Source organism: Dreissena polymorpha, unplaced genomic scaffold, assembly GCF_020536995.1.
Source record: "Dreissena polymorpha isolate Duluth1 unplaced genomic scaffold, UMN_Dpol_1.0 chrUn003, whole genome shotgun sequence".
In the NCBI taxonomy this organism is placed as follows: Eukaryota; Metazoa; Mollusca; class Bivalvia; order Myida; family Dreissenidae; genus Dreissena; species Dreissena polymorpha.
This window is the reverse complement of record NW_026273317.1, coordinates 904,205-925,666: the sequence shown is the minus strand read 5'-3', so window position 1 is coordinate 925,666 and position 21,462 is coordinate 904,205. Positions and strand designations below refer to the sequence as shown.

Below are 21,462 nucleotides of genomic sequence, written 5' to 3'. Positions count from 1 at the left end.
TCTGGTTTCATACTGTTTGTATATATCTAATATAACTTTGCTTCTGAGCGGGAAAGGTTTAACATACGTCAGTCATAATATAAAGTCAACCTATTGAAACTGTCATTATAGAAAAGTTGTCTTAAAACAATTTCAATTAGATTCTTAGAACACCATCAATATTGGTTACCATTATAATTATCATAATCAATATCTCCAATGGCAGCAACAGCCAGACCAAACCGCCCCTGGGAATCCTGGCCATCTAATACGTCTTTGTTACGTTTTGTAAATGAGCGCTGAAAAAAGTCCAAAAAAAAGCGTTACTTCTGGAAGATCAATGTACTTTAAAATGGTATATAAACAAATTAAATATTAATAACAAATACTGTTCAAGGTCAATGATAAAATTATCTGTTGAAATTTCTGACAAGAAGGGGTTACTAAATCTGAAATCTTTATGTATAATATATTCAGAGTTGTTTTTGCTGACAAAAAGTTAATACTTGCAAATATTTTTGGATTTAACTTAATAATATAAAAATGAAGCAAATAAATGGTTCTTCTAGAAGGCATCTCACCCCTGGATTGGAGTTGGAGGTCTGGTAGAATATATAGACTCGTCCAGTCTCAAACGTGTTATCAGTGCTGAAATCGGAGAACAGTGGCGCCCCCACTATCACATCGTGCAACCTGCAAACATATTATCATCCATAATTATTAAGCATTATAACATGCAAGTAACATTTGAAATTCATAATTGATAATGATTGAGAAGGGTAGAAAATGTAGCTGTGAAGTACCTGATATAGCTGATCAGGGATTGTCCCCATGATTAAACTAAAAGAAAATAAGTACTGGTTCTAAACCATACATGCCATAAATTTTCAGACCAATTCCGGGACATTGAGCTAAATTTTCCGGGACTTTTGCCAATTTTCCGGGACATGTATTGCATTTTGGGTAAGCATTTTTTTTATATCGTAAATTGCTATGTTCGAAAGCCTATCCGAAATACACTAGTTCTATTAACGTCAAATTAAACATTACTACTTCCATTACTAGATACAAGCCACGTGTTTTTCGTGTAAGAAAAGAGCACCAAATTTTGTGCTTTTGTGTACATGTAACGTCATCTGCATGAAACACTTGGGCGTATCCAAGGCCGCTTAAAACGTCCTAGCGCATTTTATACTATTTAAAGATGTGATGAAATTACGTCCAATCAGGGCGTTTTTCCCCCACTGAACACGCTTAAATTGCCTGACGTGATGTTCATGTTTTTATACAACACAAAATATACCCACACTTTCCATGCGACGTCCTACATGTCTGCATAATTTTCGCGCGCTTTGAGACAAAGGATAAAGCACTTTTTTTTTGACGCTTGTATTTGTTGATGTCGCGTAAGCATTAAAATTGGGAAGCGTGTTTCGTATTACAACTTGATGATGCTCATTTGAGAATTGAACAAAACATTTACAGTTGTGCGTAATTAATTCAACAAACTGCAATAAAATCACACGCGTATGAAAATTACGTCACTCGTCGTCTGCATGATCTTACTGCAGGTACAGGTATGACTGCTTACGAGTGTTGTCGCTCATTTAAATTGTGCGTCAACAAACTGCCATAAAATCAGTATACATGTATTCAAGCCACTTACTAACCACATTAAACGATGCCGCCTTTTCGATTTGATTGCGAACGTGAGACAAAAGTTATGATAAGAGGAACCCTGGTAATTGATCGATTTTGACACGTAGCGTTGTCACCTATTTGGGTAGGCATTGCCATGGAGACGCTGCAGATTAGTGGGAACACAGATTCGAGGCGCAGTTAAGCCTAAGATAAGGTACATGTATATATGGATTTTGTAAAATCCGGGACATTTGACAGATTTCCGGGACTGCAGGACATGTTCTTCATTTCCGGGACAATCCCGGACAATCCGGGATGTATGGCATGTATGTTCTAACCACAAGACAGATTCAGAAGAGTACGAATGAGCTTAAGTTAACCAATTAGAAATTAACCCGTTTTAGAGACCGTGCAAAGGTCGAATACTTCATAAAGATGTATTATACCTCAAATGTTGCAGAGAATACTTTCATGGTACACATTATACTAGGTTAACATTGAATAAAAACAAGCAAATTCGTAGAATTGATATCCCCCGCAACATATGCTTTGTTTGAGGATGGGTAAAATCGGACGGATGAACATACTGACAGATGGACGGACGGAGGACAATAACTCAAAACTAAGACAGAGGAAGGTTCTTCAGCCTTCAAAATTTATTTAGGTGAATTAATAAGTCGTGCGTTTTCCACAAAAACATTCAATGTTTATATACACTCAATTTTCAGAGTGTTGCAGAGTGAACAGAACATCTGTTATGTTAAAAAAGATATGGCTCCGGACACAAAAGTGCCTAAAGTAAAAAGCATTTTTTCAAGATACAAAGGGCCATAACTCTGGTTTTAACAGATGGTGTACAATGCCATTTGGCATGAATCATCCTCTTATGCTTATATATACTCATACCAAGTTTCAATGAAATACGCCAAAGCACTTCCAAGATATGGCTCCGGACACAAAAGTGACGGACGGACAGCTGGACAGCCAGACGGACAACGCCAAAACAATATCCCTCCGCCTCTGGCAGGGGATATATACTCATACCAAGTTTCAATGAAATCCGCCAAAGCACTTCCAAGATATGGCTCCGGAAACAAAAGTGCCTATAGTAAAAAGCATTTTTTCAAGATACAAAGGGCCATTACTCTGTTTTTAACAGATAGTATACAATGCCATTTGGCATGCATCATCCTCTTATGCATATATATACTCATACCAAGTTTCCATGAAATCCACCAAAGCACTTCCAAGATATGGCTCCGGACACAAAATCGCCTATAGTAAAAGGCATTTTTCAAGATACAAAGGGCCATAACTCTGTTTTTAACAGATGGTGTACAATGCCATTTGGCGTGAATCATCCTCTTATACATATATATACTCATACTAAGTTTCAATGAAATCCGCCAAAGCACTTCCAAGATATGGCTCCGGACACAAAAGTGCCTATAATTAAAGGCATTTTTTCAAGATACAAAGGGCCATAACTCTGTTTTTAACAGATGGTGTACAATGCCATTTGGTGTGCATCATCCTCTTATGCATATATATACTCATTCCAAGTTTCAATGAAATCCGCCAAAGCACTTCCAAGATATGGCTCCGGACACAAAAGTGCCTTTAGTAAAAGGCATTTTTTCAAGATACAAAGGGCCATAACTCTGTTTTTAACAGATGGTGTACAATGCCAGTTGGCGTGCATCATCCTCTTATGCATATATATACTCATACCAAGTTGCAATGAAATCCGCCAAAGCACTTCCAAGATATGGCTCCGGACACAAGTGCCGGACGGACGGATGGACGGACGGACAGCCAGACGGACAACGCCAAAACAATATCCCTCCGCCTCTGGCGGGGGATAGTAAGTATTTGTAGAGTATCATAGAAACTGGACAAAACCATGCTTTGACAAGCAATTTGCTTTTTGAGCGTAGTGAATCATAGAAACTGGACAAAACCATGCTTTGATAAGCAATCCGCTTTTTGAGCTATCATACTTTTTCAATATAAATTAATTCTATGAAATAGCCTACCCGTCCCCATCTACATCTGTCACTGCAACCGAGTAGCCGAAGTAGGACGCAAACTGAAAAGCAAACATTTGGTACATTTAGTTTCATGAATCAATATTAAATTAGATAACTTGAAGCTTGTGAACGTTTTCTGTTTCTTTTCTTTTTCCTGTTTTTTTTAAACAGATGTATTGATGTCTTAATCTTAATTGATTGTTCTCCTGATTATGGCAATATTCTTTGTGCAAAAAAAAAATTATATTAAGGAACAAACTAACTTGCATTTGGGGCTACTGGTTTATATAACGTATAATTATCATGCATACATGAATTACCTGTTCACCAAAAATCGTGTCTATGATGGTGAGGTTCTGAGCATACAGGACAACCTTCCCTTGCAAAGTTCTCCCCCTTGGTACACCCACCACGTAGTCTGAAATATGTACACAAACATGAAATCCCACAGAAACACAAGGGCTGTTTGTAAAACATGCATGCCCCCCATATGGGCTCTCCATTGTAGTGACAGCCATTGTGTGAATATGTTTTTTGTCACTGTGTGTCAATGACCTGTGAAATGTATCCAATTAATAGTGCAAAAACCAATCAGGACCTATACTAATCAATTATATCCATTATATGATTGAGTCTTTGATTTTTGGATTCCTTTCACACATTTTGACTTATTTGACAATATGTGAAACGTGCACACAATTTGTTATGTTTTATTTATTAATGGTAATGAAACATGTTATTTATAGCAGTTAACTCCCCTAGTCAATGACCACCATAGATAGCAATGCAATCTGATTAAAAATAGCCAAGGCTAGTGTTGTGTATTGGGCAAATGTATATAAGTGCAACTTGACCACATGACCAGTATCATGTGTTTACCACACACAGAAGTCAGTTATGTAATAGACCATTAATTCCACTCCCAACTTTGGCCACTTGCCAAGATACTGACCAGTATCAGATGGGGTTGTGAAACTGTGTAAACAGTGAACACCAGTCCATGTAATACTGGCCTACCACTTGTACTAGTTGATTTGGAGTTAATACAGTAATGCATGTACAAATGAGACACTAAGCCTAAAAGTTAATTATATGTGCCTCTGAAAACTAACCAGACGAGTGGGTTGAAATTTACAATCTTTACTTGGCATTTGAGGAAATCTGAACTCTCAGGGTTTGGATAGAACATCCCCAAATTAACTTTTCTTTACACTGTTGTTATTTTTGTTCAATACACAAATATTAACCTAACTTTACAAATCCTGTACAGTAAAGGAAACTAAATCTAAGTTGATATTTTAATATGCTTGATCCTATTTATGTATTAACATTGTTTTATACATACAAACTGTGTTGCTGTTTTTCAATTAACAAGCAGATTAAAAATTAATTTTATAGTTTTATGTATAATTTGAATTGACAAAATTAAATGCAAGTTGCGTAGCAAGAATTACATGTTTGATTTATTGTCAGTGAATCGTGACATTTTCTCAATGTTTCAGACCACCAGTTTGTCAAAGCTATCAACCGCTTGGATGGTCAAGCTAAATAGAATTGACCCAGCAAATCACAACTGTCCTGTTGCCATATAATATTAAATATCATATTACATTGGTTTTTTAAATGTTGAATTCTCACGTCATTTCCATAAACATAGTATTTACTGGCACAGAAACAAAGGCTTATACATCATTATGAATTAACATGTGTCAAAAACTCAATTTGTAAGTCTCTTTACTGGACAGTGTGAAAACAGAATAAACTAGTGACCTGAAAATCAATAGGGGTCATCTGCGAGTCACGATCAATGTACCTATGAAGTTTCATGATCCTAGGCAAAAGCGTTCTTGAGTTATCATCCAAAAATCATTTTACTATTTCGGGTCACCGTGACCTTGACCTTTGACCTTGTGACCTCAAAATCAATAGGGGTCATCTGCGAGTCATGATCAATCTACCTATGAAGTTTCATGATCCTAGGCATATGCGTTCTTGAGTTATCATCCGAAAACCATTTTACTATTTCGGGTCACGGTGACCTTGACCTTTGACCTAGTGACCTCAAAATCAATAGGGGTCATCTGCGAGTCTTGATCAATCTACCCATGAAGTTTCATGATCCTAGGTGTATGCATTCTTGAGTTATCATCCGGAAACCATTTTACTATTTCGGGTCACCGTGACCTTGACCTTTGACCTAGTGACCTCAAAATCAATAGGGGTCATCTGCAACTCATGATCAATCTACCCATGAAGTTTCATGATCCTAGGCGTATGCATTCTTGAGTAATCATCCGGAAACCATTTTACTATTGCGGGTCACCGTGACCTTGACCTTTGACCTAGTGACCTCAAAATCAATAGGGGTCATCTGCAAGTCATGATCAATCTACCCATGAAGTTTCATGATCCTAGGCATATGGGTTCTTGAGTTATCATCCGAAAACCATTTTACTATTTCGGGTCACCGTGACCTTGACCTTTGACCTAGTGACCTCAAAATCAATAGGGGTCATCTGCGAGTCATGATCAATCTACCTATGAAGTTTCATGATCCTAGGCGTATGCGTTCTTGACTCATCATACGACAACCACCTGGTGGACGGATCGACCGACCTACCGACCGACCGACCGACATGAGCAAAGCAATATACCCCCTCTTCTTCGAAGGGGGGCATAATAAATACCTCTTCAGCAAGCTGGAAAGCATTATTGAAGTTGGCAAATCAGTTTGTGAATGTGTTTTTTTTAAATAAATGTACCAAATTCTACACAAATTTGGTTATAAACTGAATGCAATTTTAATGTTCTTTTTTTTCACAATCTTACCTTCTTTGTTGTCTCCATCAAAATTGCCAACAGCAGTGGAATAACCTATAATTGACAAATCAACATACTTATAATTTCCAGTCATCCAATACTGCACCATTACTGTAATTTATTATACAAACAGCATGCTCAACAACAGCCACCACATATGGCAGACTAAAAAGTGCTTTAGACATAGTATTTAATTGGCATGAACTTATAATTAATCCAGTAACATTTCAAGCATACCCATGTATGAATAATCCTCGTCTTGTTTTCCTTCATTGGTGGACTCATACCTGCCTGGTCCTTGCTCAAAGTCAAAGTTAAACAACTGACCTGTAACCAAAACAACATGTATAGTATATAACAACCACTACTCCCATCATAACCTCTAAAACCAATCTTAATTAGCAAGATTACAATCAAATTAAATTGGTAAATTGGCATAAGAGGAAAAACACAAAATGGGGCATAATTCAGCCAAAAACCATTGAAGCCCAAATGTTCCTCTCTTTTTTTACTATCATCTACACATTAAGGTCATTAAAATTGTAAGTTTCATTGCATTACACGATGTGTTAAATAAAAGTGCAAAACTCAAGCTAGCATACAAGTGCAATTCTTGATGCATCCCACTATGTGGGGGAATGAAAATGTGTATTACCGTAATTACTCTAAGTTTTCAGACTCTAAGCTTTCGGACACCCCCTTTTTTAGCCAAAACAATTATTTTTCGTGACTCTTTATTTTCAGACATAGGGGTTTTCTTCCATAATTAATGATTCCAATTTTTCGGAGAGTATATTTTACAGCGCTTGTTTACCAGGGCTTCCCCTGGCCTAAAAATTTTGTTAGCCAAATTTGCCTTGCTATGGCAAAATTCTTCTTTTTTTTGGCTTTTTTAAGTTTTAATGAAGAAAAATGTGTAGCCAAATAGAATTTTCTTTAGCCAAATAGGTCAATTTGTAGCCATTGGCTAATTTGGCGAATGGCAGAGTAAGCCCTGTTTACTAGATTTCTGACCTGTTTTCGCTTATCTGGGAACCTTCAATAATGGAGTTTTACAACCGGATTTAGGTAAAAAACCTGGCATAGAATGCCCTGAGGGCGACTGACCATTACAATTGCGTTATTGGGTGGATTACCATGTATACCGGTAATAAACAATGGCTTCACCAAACAGATTTGAAATGATATCGTATTCAGGAAGCAGTATGGTTGTTTTTTATAACGTATTTAAATACCATTTCAGGTAAGAGATTGCAAACAAGGGCTAATTGTAAAACATGCATGCCCCCCATACGGGCTCTCAGTTGTAGTGACAGCCATTGTGTGAATATGTTTTTTGTCACAGTGACCTTGACCTTTGACCTTGTGACCTGAAAATCAATAGGGGTCATCTTCGAGTCATGATCAATGTACCTATGAAGTTTCATGATCCTAGCCATAAGCGTTCTTGAGTTATCATCGGGAAACCATTTTACTATTTCGGGTCACCGTGACCTTGACCTTTAACCTAGTGACCTGAAAATCAATAGGGGTTATCTGCCAGTCATGCTCAATGTACCTATGAAGTTTCATGATCATAGGCATAAGCGTTCTTCAGGTATCATCCGGAAACCATTTTACTATTTCGGGTCACCGTGACTTTGACCTTTGACCTAGTGACCTGAAAATCAATAGGGATCATCTGCCAGTCATGATCAATGTACCTATGAAGTGTCATGATCCTAGCTATAAGCGTTCTTCAGGTATCATCCGGAAACCATTTTACTATTTCGGGTCACCGTGACCTTTGACCTAGTGACCTGAAAATCAATAGGGGTCATCTGCGAGTCATGATCAATGTACCTATGAAGTTTCATGATCCTAGGCATAAGCGTTCTTGAGTTATCATCTGGAAACCATTTTACTATTTCGGGTCACCATGACCTTGACCTTTGAACTAGTGACCTGAAAATCAATAGGGTTCATCTGAAAGTCATGATCAATCTACCTATTAAGTTTCATGATCCTAGGCATAAGCGTTTTTGAGTTATCATCCGGAAACCATTTTACTATTTTGGGTCACCATGACCTTGACCTTGTGACCTGAAAATCAATAGGGGTCATCTGCGAGTCATGATCAATCTACCTATCAAGTTTCATGATCCTAGGCATAAGCGTTCTTGAGTTATCATCCGGAAACCATTTTACTATTTCGGGTCACCGTGACCTTGACCTTTGACCTAGTGACCTGAAAATCAATAGGGGTCATCTGCAAGTCATGATCAATCTACCCATGAAGTTTCATGATCCTTGGCGTATGCGTTCTTGAGTTATCATTCAAAAACCATTTTACTATTTCTGGTCACCATGACCTTGACCTTTGACCTAGTGACCTCAAAATCAATAGGGGTCATCTGCGAGTCATGATCAATGTACCTTTTAAGTTTCATGATCCTAGGCCCAAGCGTTCTTGAGTTATCGTCTGACAACCACCTGGTGGATGGACCGACCGACAGACCGAGCAAAGCAATATACCCCCTCTTCTTCGAAGGGGGGCATAATAAGTCAAGTTGTTTTTTATTTAAAGCAGAGAAAGGAGAGTACATGCAACACAATAAAATAATTGCACATTTATTAATTGGTTTTATTACAGTTGCCAAACAAACATAGCATATATGTCTCTAAATTTTCAGACACTTATACTTTTGAATATTTTTCTTATCTAAATTTTCAGACACTAAAAAAAATAATTATTTTTAAGTGCTGAAAACTTAGAGTAATTACGGTATAAAAATGTTCAGACCTTACCTTGCCAATACCAAGACCCCACTGCTCCTATCAAAAGTTGTCTCCCTTGCTGTAATACATTGATACACTTATATTCATTTGCTGCAAACAAGACATAGTCATAATATTTATTCTGACAACCAACCAACATGTTTAAAGTTTTTGTTATGGAAAGAGTGAATTGAAAAAAAAATCCACTCTTTGATCAAAATTACAAAGTGATTTAAAGGCTTGTTTGTGACTTTTTTCTAATGAGCTATTAATAAATAAGTTATTTCCTAGAGCAGAATTATCTATTTCACATACTTATTTTAAATAAAAGCAATACAAACTTATTTTTAGAATTACTGCAAATTTTAAATACAGGCATTCAAGTTTGTTAAACATTTACACAATTAATGTAAGTAATATTTAGTATAAACCAGTAAATTATGTGTAAGCCAAACACATGTGGGTGATTGCAACTGTGGCACATTAAGTGATATTCTATTAATTATGATTATTCAAATAAGAATAAGAACCTTAAAGGCGAAATAATCAATGAAAGATCAACTATAGTCACTACAAATTAAAAGACCAAACATTTTCTACATTAGAGAGGTCATTAAGTTATAGGAGGGGAAAAAACGTCAACTGTGTTTCCCATTTAATGTTTAGTGTTCTCATCATGCTTAATTGTTTAAAGTCACCGTTAATTGCTCAAGTTAACAACAACTAATATAACTATGATTTATTCAAAAAATTTAATGTTTTGGGAGGTAAGCTACTAAGTGTATTCACGTGAGTTAATATTAGTATTTTGCAGAGACTTAAGTCAATGTAATAAAGACATTAGTTTGGCAAGTTATAGAAATTAATGTTCAGTTCTTTCTAACATGTTACTACCAGTAGTAATACATAAGCCAGAGGCAAAGCACCATATCACCAGAATTAAGAAGTTGATCAGCAGTCTAACCACAAGCTTCCCAAACATGTACATATAGGGAGATACCACAGTACATTGAACACGGATGAATCATAGCATGGAGAAATATGGTAGCCAATAAGATAATTGTGATATAGAAACTAAAAAAATATGACAAGAAAAAGCAATCTTTTTGTGTTAAATGAAAAACAATTTTTGGAAAACACTAAATGGATTCCATTTATTAATTTCAAAATTATTTTAAATTCATTTCACTGTCAAAAATTATAGTACTTGTTTTTGTTATAACTCCTACACATTCAAATCTAAGTTCCAAAATGTGTGTTGATAAGACCTTGGAGGTGAACATTGGAAGAAGGTCGAATGGTTGATTTGTGGGTGTTTTTTTCATGCAAGTTAAAACACCTAAATAACCTATACAGTTACCTGTGGTCTGTAAACAGTGCTAGAAATACTGTGTTTTGATTATTCAAACATTTAAAATATGAAAATCTCCACTCTGTTTTTAACCAATTGGTGCATACATTTAATGGGACAGCCTGAAACGCATGTGTAAAGAAACATATGAAAGCAGAAGAAGGAAGCAAAAATAGTACCAGAGAAAATAAAAAGAAAATAATAACAAAAAGTAACAAAATAAGGTAAAAAGCTTAGTAAGAAAATTATATATTGGAACAATCATAATGCATAACAAAGACAAAGTTGTGTAAAGCACCAACAAATTTCATCTTTTTGCACACAGAAAATTAAGTAAGACACTTGTTTATCTCTCTGAAATTGTGATCCGATTTTAATCCTGAATGTCTTCAAGACAATTGTTTTTCTCTTTTTGTTTTGTTGTTTAATTATGTGTGCACACAGATGACTTGTGGCTACATTATAAATAATCACAAAGCTGAAACTGTATAAATGTCTCACAAACACCAGCATAATGCAGAATTCCAACCAACAAACACATTCAAATATACAAACCCATGAGTTGTAAAATATGCATGACTATATGAAAGAAAACACTGGGAACATATTGTTACTATGAAAATAATGCATTTTTTAAAACAGAAATCTTAAATCTCATCATGGGATAGATTTTCTGTTATTTTGAATTCTCTGATTTTAAAAACTCCATACACACTTCTAATACTATAATGGTATTAACTGAATATAATGGATTACAAGTTGGAGAAAATGTATACATTGTTATACAGGTTTTAACAAAAAAAAATTATATTTATTTTGCCAAAAATATTTCCAAATAAAAAGTTATTTTTTGACTGCTACACCAACCTTTCATATGTTAATTTCCACAGTAAACAATATGCCCCAACTCTGTAGCCAAAAACATAACATGAACGTACATACATTACACTCTATATTCTTCTGTTACTAGAGCGTTTTTTTCTATAAAAATGTCACGGAGAAAATCATGGAAAACATAAATTTAGGTTCTATTATTTAAAGAAAAAGAAACAAGAGGGCCTGAAAGGCCCAAAGTCGCTCACCTGAGATAGCAAGATATTTTTGGGACAAAACTAAATAACAAGTTTCATTAAGATCGGAAAATAAATGTGGCCTCTAGAGTGTTAACAAGGTTTTACTATAGTCATATAAGGAAAATGCCCTGCCCCCTGGCGGCCATGTTTTTCAACCAACTGGCATCATTTTCGAACTCGTCCAAGATATTATTGGGATGAATCTTCTAACCAAGTTTCATGAAGATTGGACAATAAATGTGGCCTATAGAGTGTTAACAAGATTTTATTATAGCCATATATAGCCATGTAAGGAAAAATGCCCCGCCCCATGGCAGCCATGTTTTTCAAGCACAGGTTACCATTTTTTAAATCATCCAAGATATCATTTAGACAAATCTTCTGAGCAAATTTCATGAAGATCGGAAAATAAATGTAGCCTCTAGAGTGTTAACAAGGTTTTAATATAGCCATATAAGGAAAAATGCCCCGCCCCCTGGCAGCCATGTTTTTCAACCAACCGGCATCATTTTCGAACTCATCCAAGATATTATTGGGATGAATCTTCTGACCAAGTTTCATGAAGATCAGACAATAAATTTGGCCTCTAGAGAGTTAACAAGATTTTACTACAGCCATATAAAGCCAATAAGGAAAAATGCCCCGCCCCTTGGCAGCCATGTTTTTCAAGCAAAGGTTACCATTTTTAAACTCATCCAAGATATCATTGGGACAAATCTTCTGAGCAAATTTCATGAAGATCGGAAAATAAATGTAGCCTCTAGAGTGTTAACAAGGTTTTACAAAAGCCATATAAGGAAAAATGCCCCACCCCTGGCGGCCATGTTTTTCAACCAACCGGCATCATTTTTTAAACTCGTCCAAGATATAAATGGGATGAATCTTTTTACCAAGTTTCATGAAGATGGGACAATAAATGTGGCCTCTAGAGAGTTAACAAGATTTTACTAAAGCCATATAAGGAAAAATGCCCCGCCCCTTGGCAGCCATGTTTTTCAAGCAAACTTTACCATTTTCGAACTCATCCAAGATATTATTGAAACCAATCTTCTGACCAAATTTCATGAAGATTGGACAATAAATGTGGCCTCTAGAGTGTTAACAAGGTTTTACTATAGCCATATAAGGAAAAATGCCCCGCCCCCTAGCGGCCATGTTTTTCAACCAACCGGCATCATTTTCAAACTCATCCAAGATATCCTTGGGATGAATCTTCTGACCAAGTTTTATGAGGATCGGACAATAAATGTGGCCTCTAGAGTGTTAACAAGATTTTGCTATAGCCATATATAGCCTTATAAGGAAAAATGCCCCGCCCCTTCGCAGTCATGTTTTTCAAGCAAACGTAACCATTTTCGAACTCATCCAAGATATCATTGAAACCAATCTTCTGACCAAATTTCATGAAGATTGGACAATAAATGTGGCCTATAGAGAGTGAACAAGGCAAATGTTGACGTTGCACAACGGACACCGCACAACGCACGACGCACAACGGACTAGAGTGTTAACAAGATTTTGCTATAGCCATATATAGCCTTATAAGGAAAAATGCCCCGCCCCTTGGCAGTCATGTTTTTCAAGCAAACGTAACCATTTTCGAACTCATCCAAGATATCATTGAAACCAATGTTCTGACCAAATTTCATGAAGATTGGACAATAAATGTGGCCTAAAGAGAGTGAACAAGGCAAATGTTGACGTTGCAAAACGGACACCGCACAACGCACGACGCACAACGGACTACGGACAAAAAGCGATCACAAAAGCTCACCATGAGCACGTTGTGCTCAGGTGAGCTAAAAAAGATACGAAAACTGTCCATACAAAGCATAATTTAAACAAAAAATTATACAATTAAAAATGTAAGTTAACCATCATGAACACATTTTTATAATGAGTAAGGAAGAATATATTTTGTAAGGATTACATCAATCTCTCCAATAAGCAGGATTTAAAATAGTTTTGGATGGGCTACAAACAAATTCTGTCTGATTAAAAAGTTAAAATCATTTAATTGATCATTTTTGAAGACACAGTTATTTCAAAGCAAGCAAAGATGCCATTGAAGGATGGTCACACAATTAATTAAATATACACAATAAAGACAAAAATCTATTTTATAGCCTGCCAAAATATTGTTATTTAATGCAACAGTGATGATTCCTTGTAACTTTACATATTTTTGTAAAAACGTAAACAATACCATATACAATTAGACCCAAAGACAAAACAATTGAAAATACTTTTTAAATAGTCCTTTAGTTAAGCTCATTTAAACTCTGATTCATTTCAATGAACAGCAATTAACTGTTTCATACATTACTGTCTCTTGCAATCTACTGTGTCTTATAATGGTCAAGAATGAAACGATAATAGCGCAATGAAACAAATAAATGTTGTATTTTTGTTGTTGTTGTTTGTTTATGATCAGTACATAAAATTTCACACTTGTTTTGCAACTTTAAGATTGCAAAATGAACAAAAAATCAAACGAAAATTCAACAGATATACTGTGAAACCATTTCTTTTCGTCAGCACAAAATTTCGTCATTCTTCAAAAAATGACTTACCGTAGGTTTCCACGTATAGCGCGCAGTGTTTTACCTCTAAAATTCAAATTAAAAAGCTGGTGCGTGCTATACATTGAAACAACGCTATCCTGGCTGCTAAATTGGTAAAAAATATGTTGTGCCCGTAAATAATCAAAATGGCCGCCATGTTTTTATCCAGAAAACTACCACCCTATAATCGTACAGACTGAGGGGCCATTGTCGAAACAACAAGAAGTCGCTACTGGTAGATATGAACGCGGTAGAAGAAGTTTTGGTCAAAAATAAATTTGTTTGAATAAACTTGCGGACATTTCTTTGTTTGTGTTTTTACACTTCTTTATTGATAAATTCCGATGGGGATTGTTGTCAACATTCTGGAGAGCAGGCAAGGGTAGGTGCAAATGAGGTCTTTTTTGCGGGTAATGGTAGGTGTGAAAGGGGGTCATTTTGCACTTCGTAATTGGCATATGTTATTGAGTAATATGTGCCACGACTTGTTAAGACGCTAATTGACATTTGAGACACTAATTGACACTTGAGAACGTGAAGATATGCAATTGCATTTTGTGTGTATAAATATTAAACGTTTAACAGTGGTGTACCTCAACAACTGTATCCCTGTCTCCCATGCGATATTCAAATTTACCGGTAATGCCCATGCTTTCCCCGAGGAAAAATCACACGATGTACACTAATTCTTATTTTCTCACGTTTTTCACGAAATGCACTAAATGCAACCCATGCTCCTAATCATAATGACGCTTCCTATTTTGAATGCTTAATTAAGCTTTTCAATGCCCCGGATTACTGGATTGTGCTATAGTAAAATGGCAGCCATTTTCGGTCCGATTTGGTGGTTTTATTGTCTTTAAATATTTTTTTCTCCATTTTTGAATATAAAAAACAGCCTGCGCGCTATACACGGGAGCGCACTATACGTGGAAACCTACGGTATTTGTCAGAACTTAAATCTGCCAATTTCTGATTTTGAAAAAAAGTCAATATTCGATTTGTTTGTAATACATGTCAGCGATTAGTCGTCATGGGGAAAGGGAGAATATCCGGGAGTCCTGTTTGTCACATGTCCATTAAATAGTCTCCTGTTATCAGGTGATAGTTATGGGCCCTTATTATTGTCGGATTAGCTGAAAAACACAATGCACACAATGGAAAATAAAGTTGAATGTTAACAATTAGCGCTAATCATTTCTTTTTTACGTAAACGAAGTCAACGCATTCAATACAGCTTAACTGCATCTGCATTTACAGCAATGGCACGTGTCAGTTAAGTAAGCTCTGTAATGTGCACCTCTTTGTGTCAAAACCGGATTTATCTTGACTACAAAAGACGAAGTCATACATGCCAGACGTGCTGATCTTGGTGGGACAGTCCTGCTTTTGGGGTGTTTGTCCTGGCATCCCAATGTGACACAATTTGCCCCGACTTTCGTAAAAAAGGACATACGTTCTATATGTTCACAATTATATTCAGTATTCAAGCTCCTTCTGGCTTAAAATAACCATCGCAAATCCCTTTATTTACCCCTATTAACAAACCATATCTAACAGTCGAGTGCACAAGCGTTGTTTTTAACACCTTATCAGCGATCTATCGGCAAATTATTGATTTAATCGGGCATTCACACCATGGTGTTTTTATGACAGGGGTCGCTAATTGCTGGCAATAGATGCATCGTAGTGAATTAAAAGCAGACTGGTTTTGTATTTCATGGCCCAAATCAAGTCCAAAGATACTATTACCTGGTATTCTGTATATTGTACCACCTGAGGCTAAAAACCAGTCAAAATTGTGTGCTGACCGATAAAAATTGATGTTTCACATTAATTTACTTTCGTTTTTGACTGATTTTTAGAAAATAGTTAACACATATTGCATCAACCTTAATTTAGACTTTATTGATGATTGGATGAATAAAAACAGTGCTCGATGCGCTCACATCGCATTACAAGATTTACACATGCCTCTGTCCCGAATCCACATAGTGCACATTTGTGTTAAGTTAAATAACGTCCGGAAAATGGAGAACATATGTGTTCATGAAATTCAGAGACACATTTATTGTCAATAATGGCCAGACATTATGAGGTTTGGAAGAAATATACTGATTACTGACTACAGTAAAGGTGGCATGATTGATCGTTTTAGGCATCCTGCTTTTATGTCAAATGTCCCGACTTTTTATATATGGACGAAGTATGTATGTGTGGATTACATTGAATTTTACTGTCTCATGCCTACAGTAATTCAGTCTTAATTTTGTTTAAACATTCAACATAATTATTTGTTAGGATCTTAAATTTGCCACTCAGTCCACTGACGAAATAGAAGAAAATTAATGCCTGACGAATAATAATGGTTTCACAGTATTCTATGATATATCTGCCTTCATTTCATGTTTACCTTAGTTTCACATGTATTTGTATGATGGAATTCAAAAACAAGGAATCATCACAACAAGACTGCAATCATGAGCTATTACAAGTAGCAAGCTTTCATTCATGTTGTTATATATATGCAAAGTTAAAAAAAACACTTTAAAATGCAAAGTTGAAAAAACGTTTAAGCGTTGAGACAGAGATGATGAGGGGGTCGTGACTCACTGAATCTATAGCCACACTGTAGCCGAGTTGGCAATACCCCCAACGATGGTAGCCCCAGAGTTCGCCTGTAAACAGGAAGTCAGAGAGTGCACACAATATGCAGGATGCGATTTGTAGTAACAGGGGCGTGATTTCCAGATAGAGGGACTATTTCACTCAGTTTGATAGCTCAACGGACTGTTAAACCTAAAGAAAGATTGTTTGTTATAGTAAATATAAGTAGTAAACAAAGTATTGTGGCCAATGAGATGACCAAAACACAAATTATCAGTTGAAAGATGATTGTCCAATTTTACAAAATCAATCACTGATGCATGCTATTCATTATCTTAATTTAAAATTTGCTATAGATCTCAACTTAATACTCATAAGCACCAGGTTTTATCTATCATATAATAATTGTTCAATGTTAATTAGTAGCATATTGACCTGGTTTCATTAGTTTAATCATTTGGTTTCATTATTTAAATCATTGCACAAACAACATTGGGGAAAGGAGGAGTTAACTATGATTTTGCAGTTGTTCAAATGCAGCAGGTGCCTTGCGGCTTCTAATCACAAATTAGTCAAAATGTATTCATTATAATTATGTATAAAATAAAAAACGAATTTGAAAGCCTGGTCTTGGACTGTCAAGTTAATGATTTGGGTTTTCTAATGTATCCAATAGGTACCAATAAAAAAAACTGGTATCACGCCCCTATATGAAATGAACCATACACATAAAAAGTGTGTAATATGTGCTAAATATATATTTGATGCCAAGGCAATTGAATAAGAAAAATAAATATCAATGCCATGTATGCATTGTCGAATGGGCAGTCAAATAAAACATATACATAAACAAGCATCTAAAATACATATAATATATAGGTTTCTGTTGTATTATTTACATAATGGAGGATCAATCAAATATGACATATTGGGTAATCTTGATGACAGGGTGGCAATGTTTTGGAAAGAAGGACAATAAGCGAAAGATCCAGGGTACATAGACTCTAATTTAATCAAGCAGTTCCCTTTTTCCGGATCTTTTCTCAATATGAGGTATTCAGTAAAATATGTACAAACTACAAAACACAATAAGTTTTGAATTGCAAATTTCTGCCTATGTAATAACATTATTATGTACCCATGTTACCTCTAAGTTAAGTGTTTAAAACTACATTTAAACTACAAGTACAAATTACATAAAGACATACCAGTATTTTCATTAAAAATATATGTCAACCCTTTTGACTTGGCATTTATACCGTTTTTAAAAGAAAATACATTGAAAGCTTTATAGTCTTGTATTGACAATTAAGTTATACATAAATTAACGCATCATACATAACTACAAGGTCTGACGAAATTTGCAATGCTATGCAATGGTTTAAATACTACTAAATATAATTCCTACTATTGTTGTTAAATATCCAGACTGGTTCACAATAGCAATTTCTTGCATAAATCAACAAACTTTGAAGCATTGTATGTACAAATACTTCAATTCTAAAAACTTGTCTCAATAACATTTGTAAAACTGTAACAAAATATCAAAAATTAACAAAAAACAACCAATAATGTAACAAAAACATCACAAATAACTTAAAATAAACAAAACAGAACTAAAATAAATAGAATAAAGTAAAGAAATCAGAGTGATAGAAAAGGAAAACGGGTTTAATATACATGTTGTATTTAATGAAGGGCAAGAAGTTTTCATGATACAACTGCGTATCTAAACACTAATAATAAATGGCAACTTTCGCAAAGCAAATGTGCATGTACAAATCTTAAGCGCTGTGTAAAAATTTAAAGCATAAACTGAAAGTTAAACTGCAGATACAGCATGTCTAGCCCTTTGCATGCTGGGAAGTTTGTCGTCTGCTAAAATGTTGTCTGCTGAATTTCTAAAATTAGCATTTTCTTCCATTTTTTTCAAAGAATACTATCAGAATAGCAAACAGTTTGGATCCTGATGAGACGCCACGTTCTGTGGCGTCTCATCTGGATTCAAACTGTTTGCAAAGGCCTTCAAAACTCGGTTCCAGCACTGAAAGAGCTAGCCTAGTCAGCAGCAATGCATATCCTTTATAGAGCAGCAGGCATTAGAACTTTCTTTTTTTTGTGTAGTCAGTAGCCATGATGCTGTTGATACATTTCTGACTAATATATTACACAGATTTGAAAACTAATCAACTTGTGCTAGCATATATCAACATATAACTGTTACAGTTTAATATGCAATTGTTCCACCATCTCTTAACATTGTCAACTTTAAGTTGGAAAGAAATTGGCTAAGAAAAATACCAGCTGCTTATCATACAAATGGCATGATCAATATAAGCAGGCAATATAGTTCATATTCTGTCAAATATTTATGCAAGTGCATTATCCAGGTGTTGCATGACAGTCGATCAGCTGTGCAATTTCTGAATGTCACAAAATGACCAATACAGAAACTACTGATCCAAATGAGGCCATAAGCTAAAATTGGTGCAAAAACCACTAATGCAACTCTGGCAAAGTTGTTTTCCTCAGGGTTCGGGAACGGTTGCAAGGGTTAGCACAATATCGCAAGCAGCAGGATGTCTTTACGAGGGTGGGTAAGGGGTAAACAGCAACACATGCATTGAGACAACGGAGAAATTAAGACGCACTTTACCTGGTTCTTAGAGTAGCAAGAAATGAGAGAAATAGTGGAATGTAGACAAGGTAACATAGTTCATTGTGACAACATTTAGTAAGACATAACTACATAATCTAACACTGCACAACTCATTTGTTTTTTCTTGATAACTTTTTATTTTACGGATGCAACTGAATTGTAAAAGGCTATGCAAATTTCGTGTAAATGTATCTTTTATGAGTTAAAAAATTAAGCATAAATTCACATGTTCTTTAAAGTAAAGAGGCCAATTGCTCAAGAAAAGTCTTCATGTTACATAACAGTAATCTAAGGAATCTGGATAGGGCCAAGTTGATTTCTTGTGTCGGCTTTCAAGGTCGACACATGACATTCAAGTGACGAAGATATGACACTCGACATTTGAAGTCGACATGCGACAATCAATATTTGAGTGTCACATATCGCGCTGGGTTTTAGAAAAAAAATATTGCATGAAATCTTGACAGTCGACTGAATTGTCGACTGTCATATCGTGCATCGCGATGAATATCGCATGTCGCTTCACATGTCGACTTAAATTGTTGTGTGTCGACCTTCGAGCGCGACACTCGACATTTGAGCGACATATCGTGTGTTGCTTGAATGTCGTGCGTCAACCTCAAAGGTTGACACGCCGACAATCAACTTGGGCCTATCCGGATTCTGTAGTAACATTCTTCGGTAATATAATGCTTACTTCAATATAAATCCATATTTAATGAGATAAAACCCAATTTGAAAGTGCTTATCTGCTGTTTATGTCTGCTGATTTCTTTGACTCCTTTTAAATTAATTGTGCAGTGTTAAAGTCCTAAAAGTATTAAATGTGACTTGAGAACATCATCATTTTAATTACTTATATCTACTGAAATTAATTGTGCATGATACTGAATAAAGTCTTTGTCTATGATTACATTGAGTTGATACAATGTGCAAAACTTACTTACAAGCCAGTCAGAATGTCAATGCATTTATAAACATAATCATTTCATAATTGCACTGTGGTGTTCATTATGTTTTACATTAAATGATACACCATATAACAAAACATCTGAGAAAACAGGCCCATAAAATATCATATATAGGTAAGCCCTAATATTATTGCCTCAAATATAAATACATCTTTTGACATTTCAGATGAGAGGACAGCAGAGTTCTGTTAGAATATTGTTCTATATAATTTTTCAAAACATGATGTTCCAACTTCCAATCAAATAAAATACACACTGAAAGCTTCATAATTTTTTTCAAACTCCACAAAGTCCATGATTTGGAAAAAATTGTCAAATATTTTTTTACCAATACTCACACAAAATATTGTTAAAATATATTTTTTCATAATTTAAATTTCTCAAATACATGTATATTTTACCTATTATATACTTATTTATGTCACGTTTTGAGCATTCTGACTGCTTGTAGCACAATGCCTCTATTCTAATATAAAATAATCTCATGAACTTGACATAATTTGACATTATAATATTATGAACAAGACCTTATTGTCCTATCTCAGTGCAGAACTTGTGATATTTAATGCAAAGTGACGACGCTGTTCATAGCAATGATATAACATTCCAGGATTGCCAAGAATTAATCTTTCATACAAGATTTATTAATAGTTGATGATGTAACAATAACTTTTACAGCAATTGCTGATAGATTTTAAGCTACACTGAAAGTACCGTTTTACAGTCAGGGTGGAAGTTGAAGGTAGACAAGCATTGAAAAGTTGTGAAATACTATGCAAAACAGATATGGCCATAATACACGGCTGTAAGAATTCCACTCTCCCTTTCACATTGGCAACAAAAATTCTTCTACTGGCTGATATATTTAAATACTTGCTCATGAAGGCCAATCATATTTTCAGACCAGTCAGTGGTTGATTTTGTAACAGTGCTTGCAGTTGGTACTTACCGGTAGGTGATATGTCTTTGTTGCCATTTGGTATTACCAGTATTTACTTATTTACAGACAT

General features: G+C 35.3%; 1 protein-coding gene and 1 long non-coding RNA gene across 3 annotated transcripts in view; both read right to left on the bottom strand.

The window, feature by feature from the left end:
- Positions 1-21,462, bottom strand: part of LOC127863233 (integrin alpha-8-like) — a 95,397-nt gene that overhangs the window by 29,582 nt on the left and 44,353 nt on the right. The window contains exons 5-12 of one of the 2 annotated variants that reach the window (XM_052402616.1): positions 16,829-16,893; positions 9,258-9,306; positions 6,708-6,797; positions 6,480-6,524; positions 3,971-4,068; positions 3,657-3,709; positions 561-672; positions 170-278 (exon numbers count right to left, since the gene is read on the bottom strand). In XM_052402616.1, the coding sequence (XP_052258576.1) occupies positions 170-278; positions 561-672; positions 3,657-3,709; positions 3,971-4,068; positions 6,480-6,524; positions 6,708-6,797; positions 9,258-9,306; positions 16,829-16,893 (621 nt within the window). The remainder of the gene's footprint in view (positions 1-169; positions 279-560; positions 673-3,656; positions 3,710-3,970; positions 4,069-6,479; positions 6,525-6,707; positions 6,798-9,257; positions 9,307-16,828; positions 16,894-21,462) is intronic. The other variant, XM_052402615.1, reaches the window with a different exon arrangement.
- Positions 4,604-6,219, bottom strand: LOC127863234 (uncharacterized). The gene is made up of 2 exons (XR_008041004.1): positions 6,146-6,219; positions 4,604-5,855 (listed from the first exon to the last, which is right to left on the bottom strand). It is a non-coding gene; the product is annotated as an uncharacterized LOC127863234 (long non-coding RNA).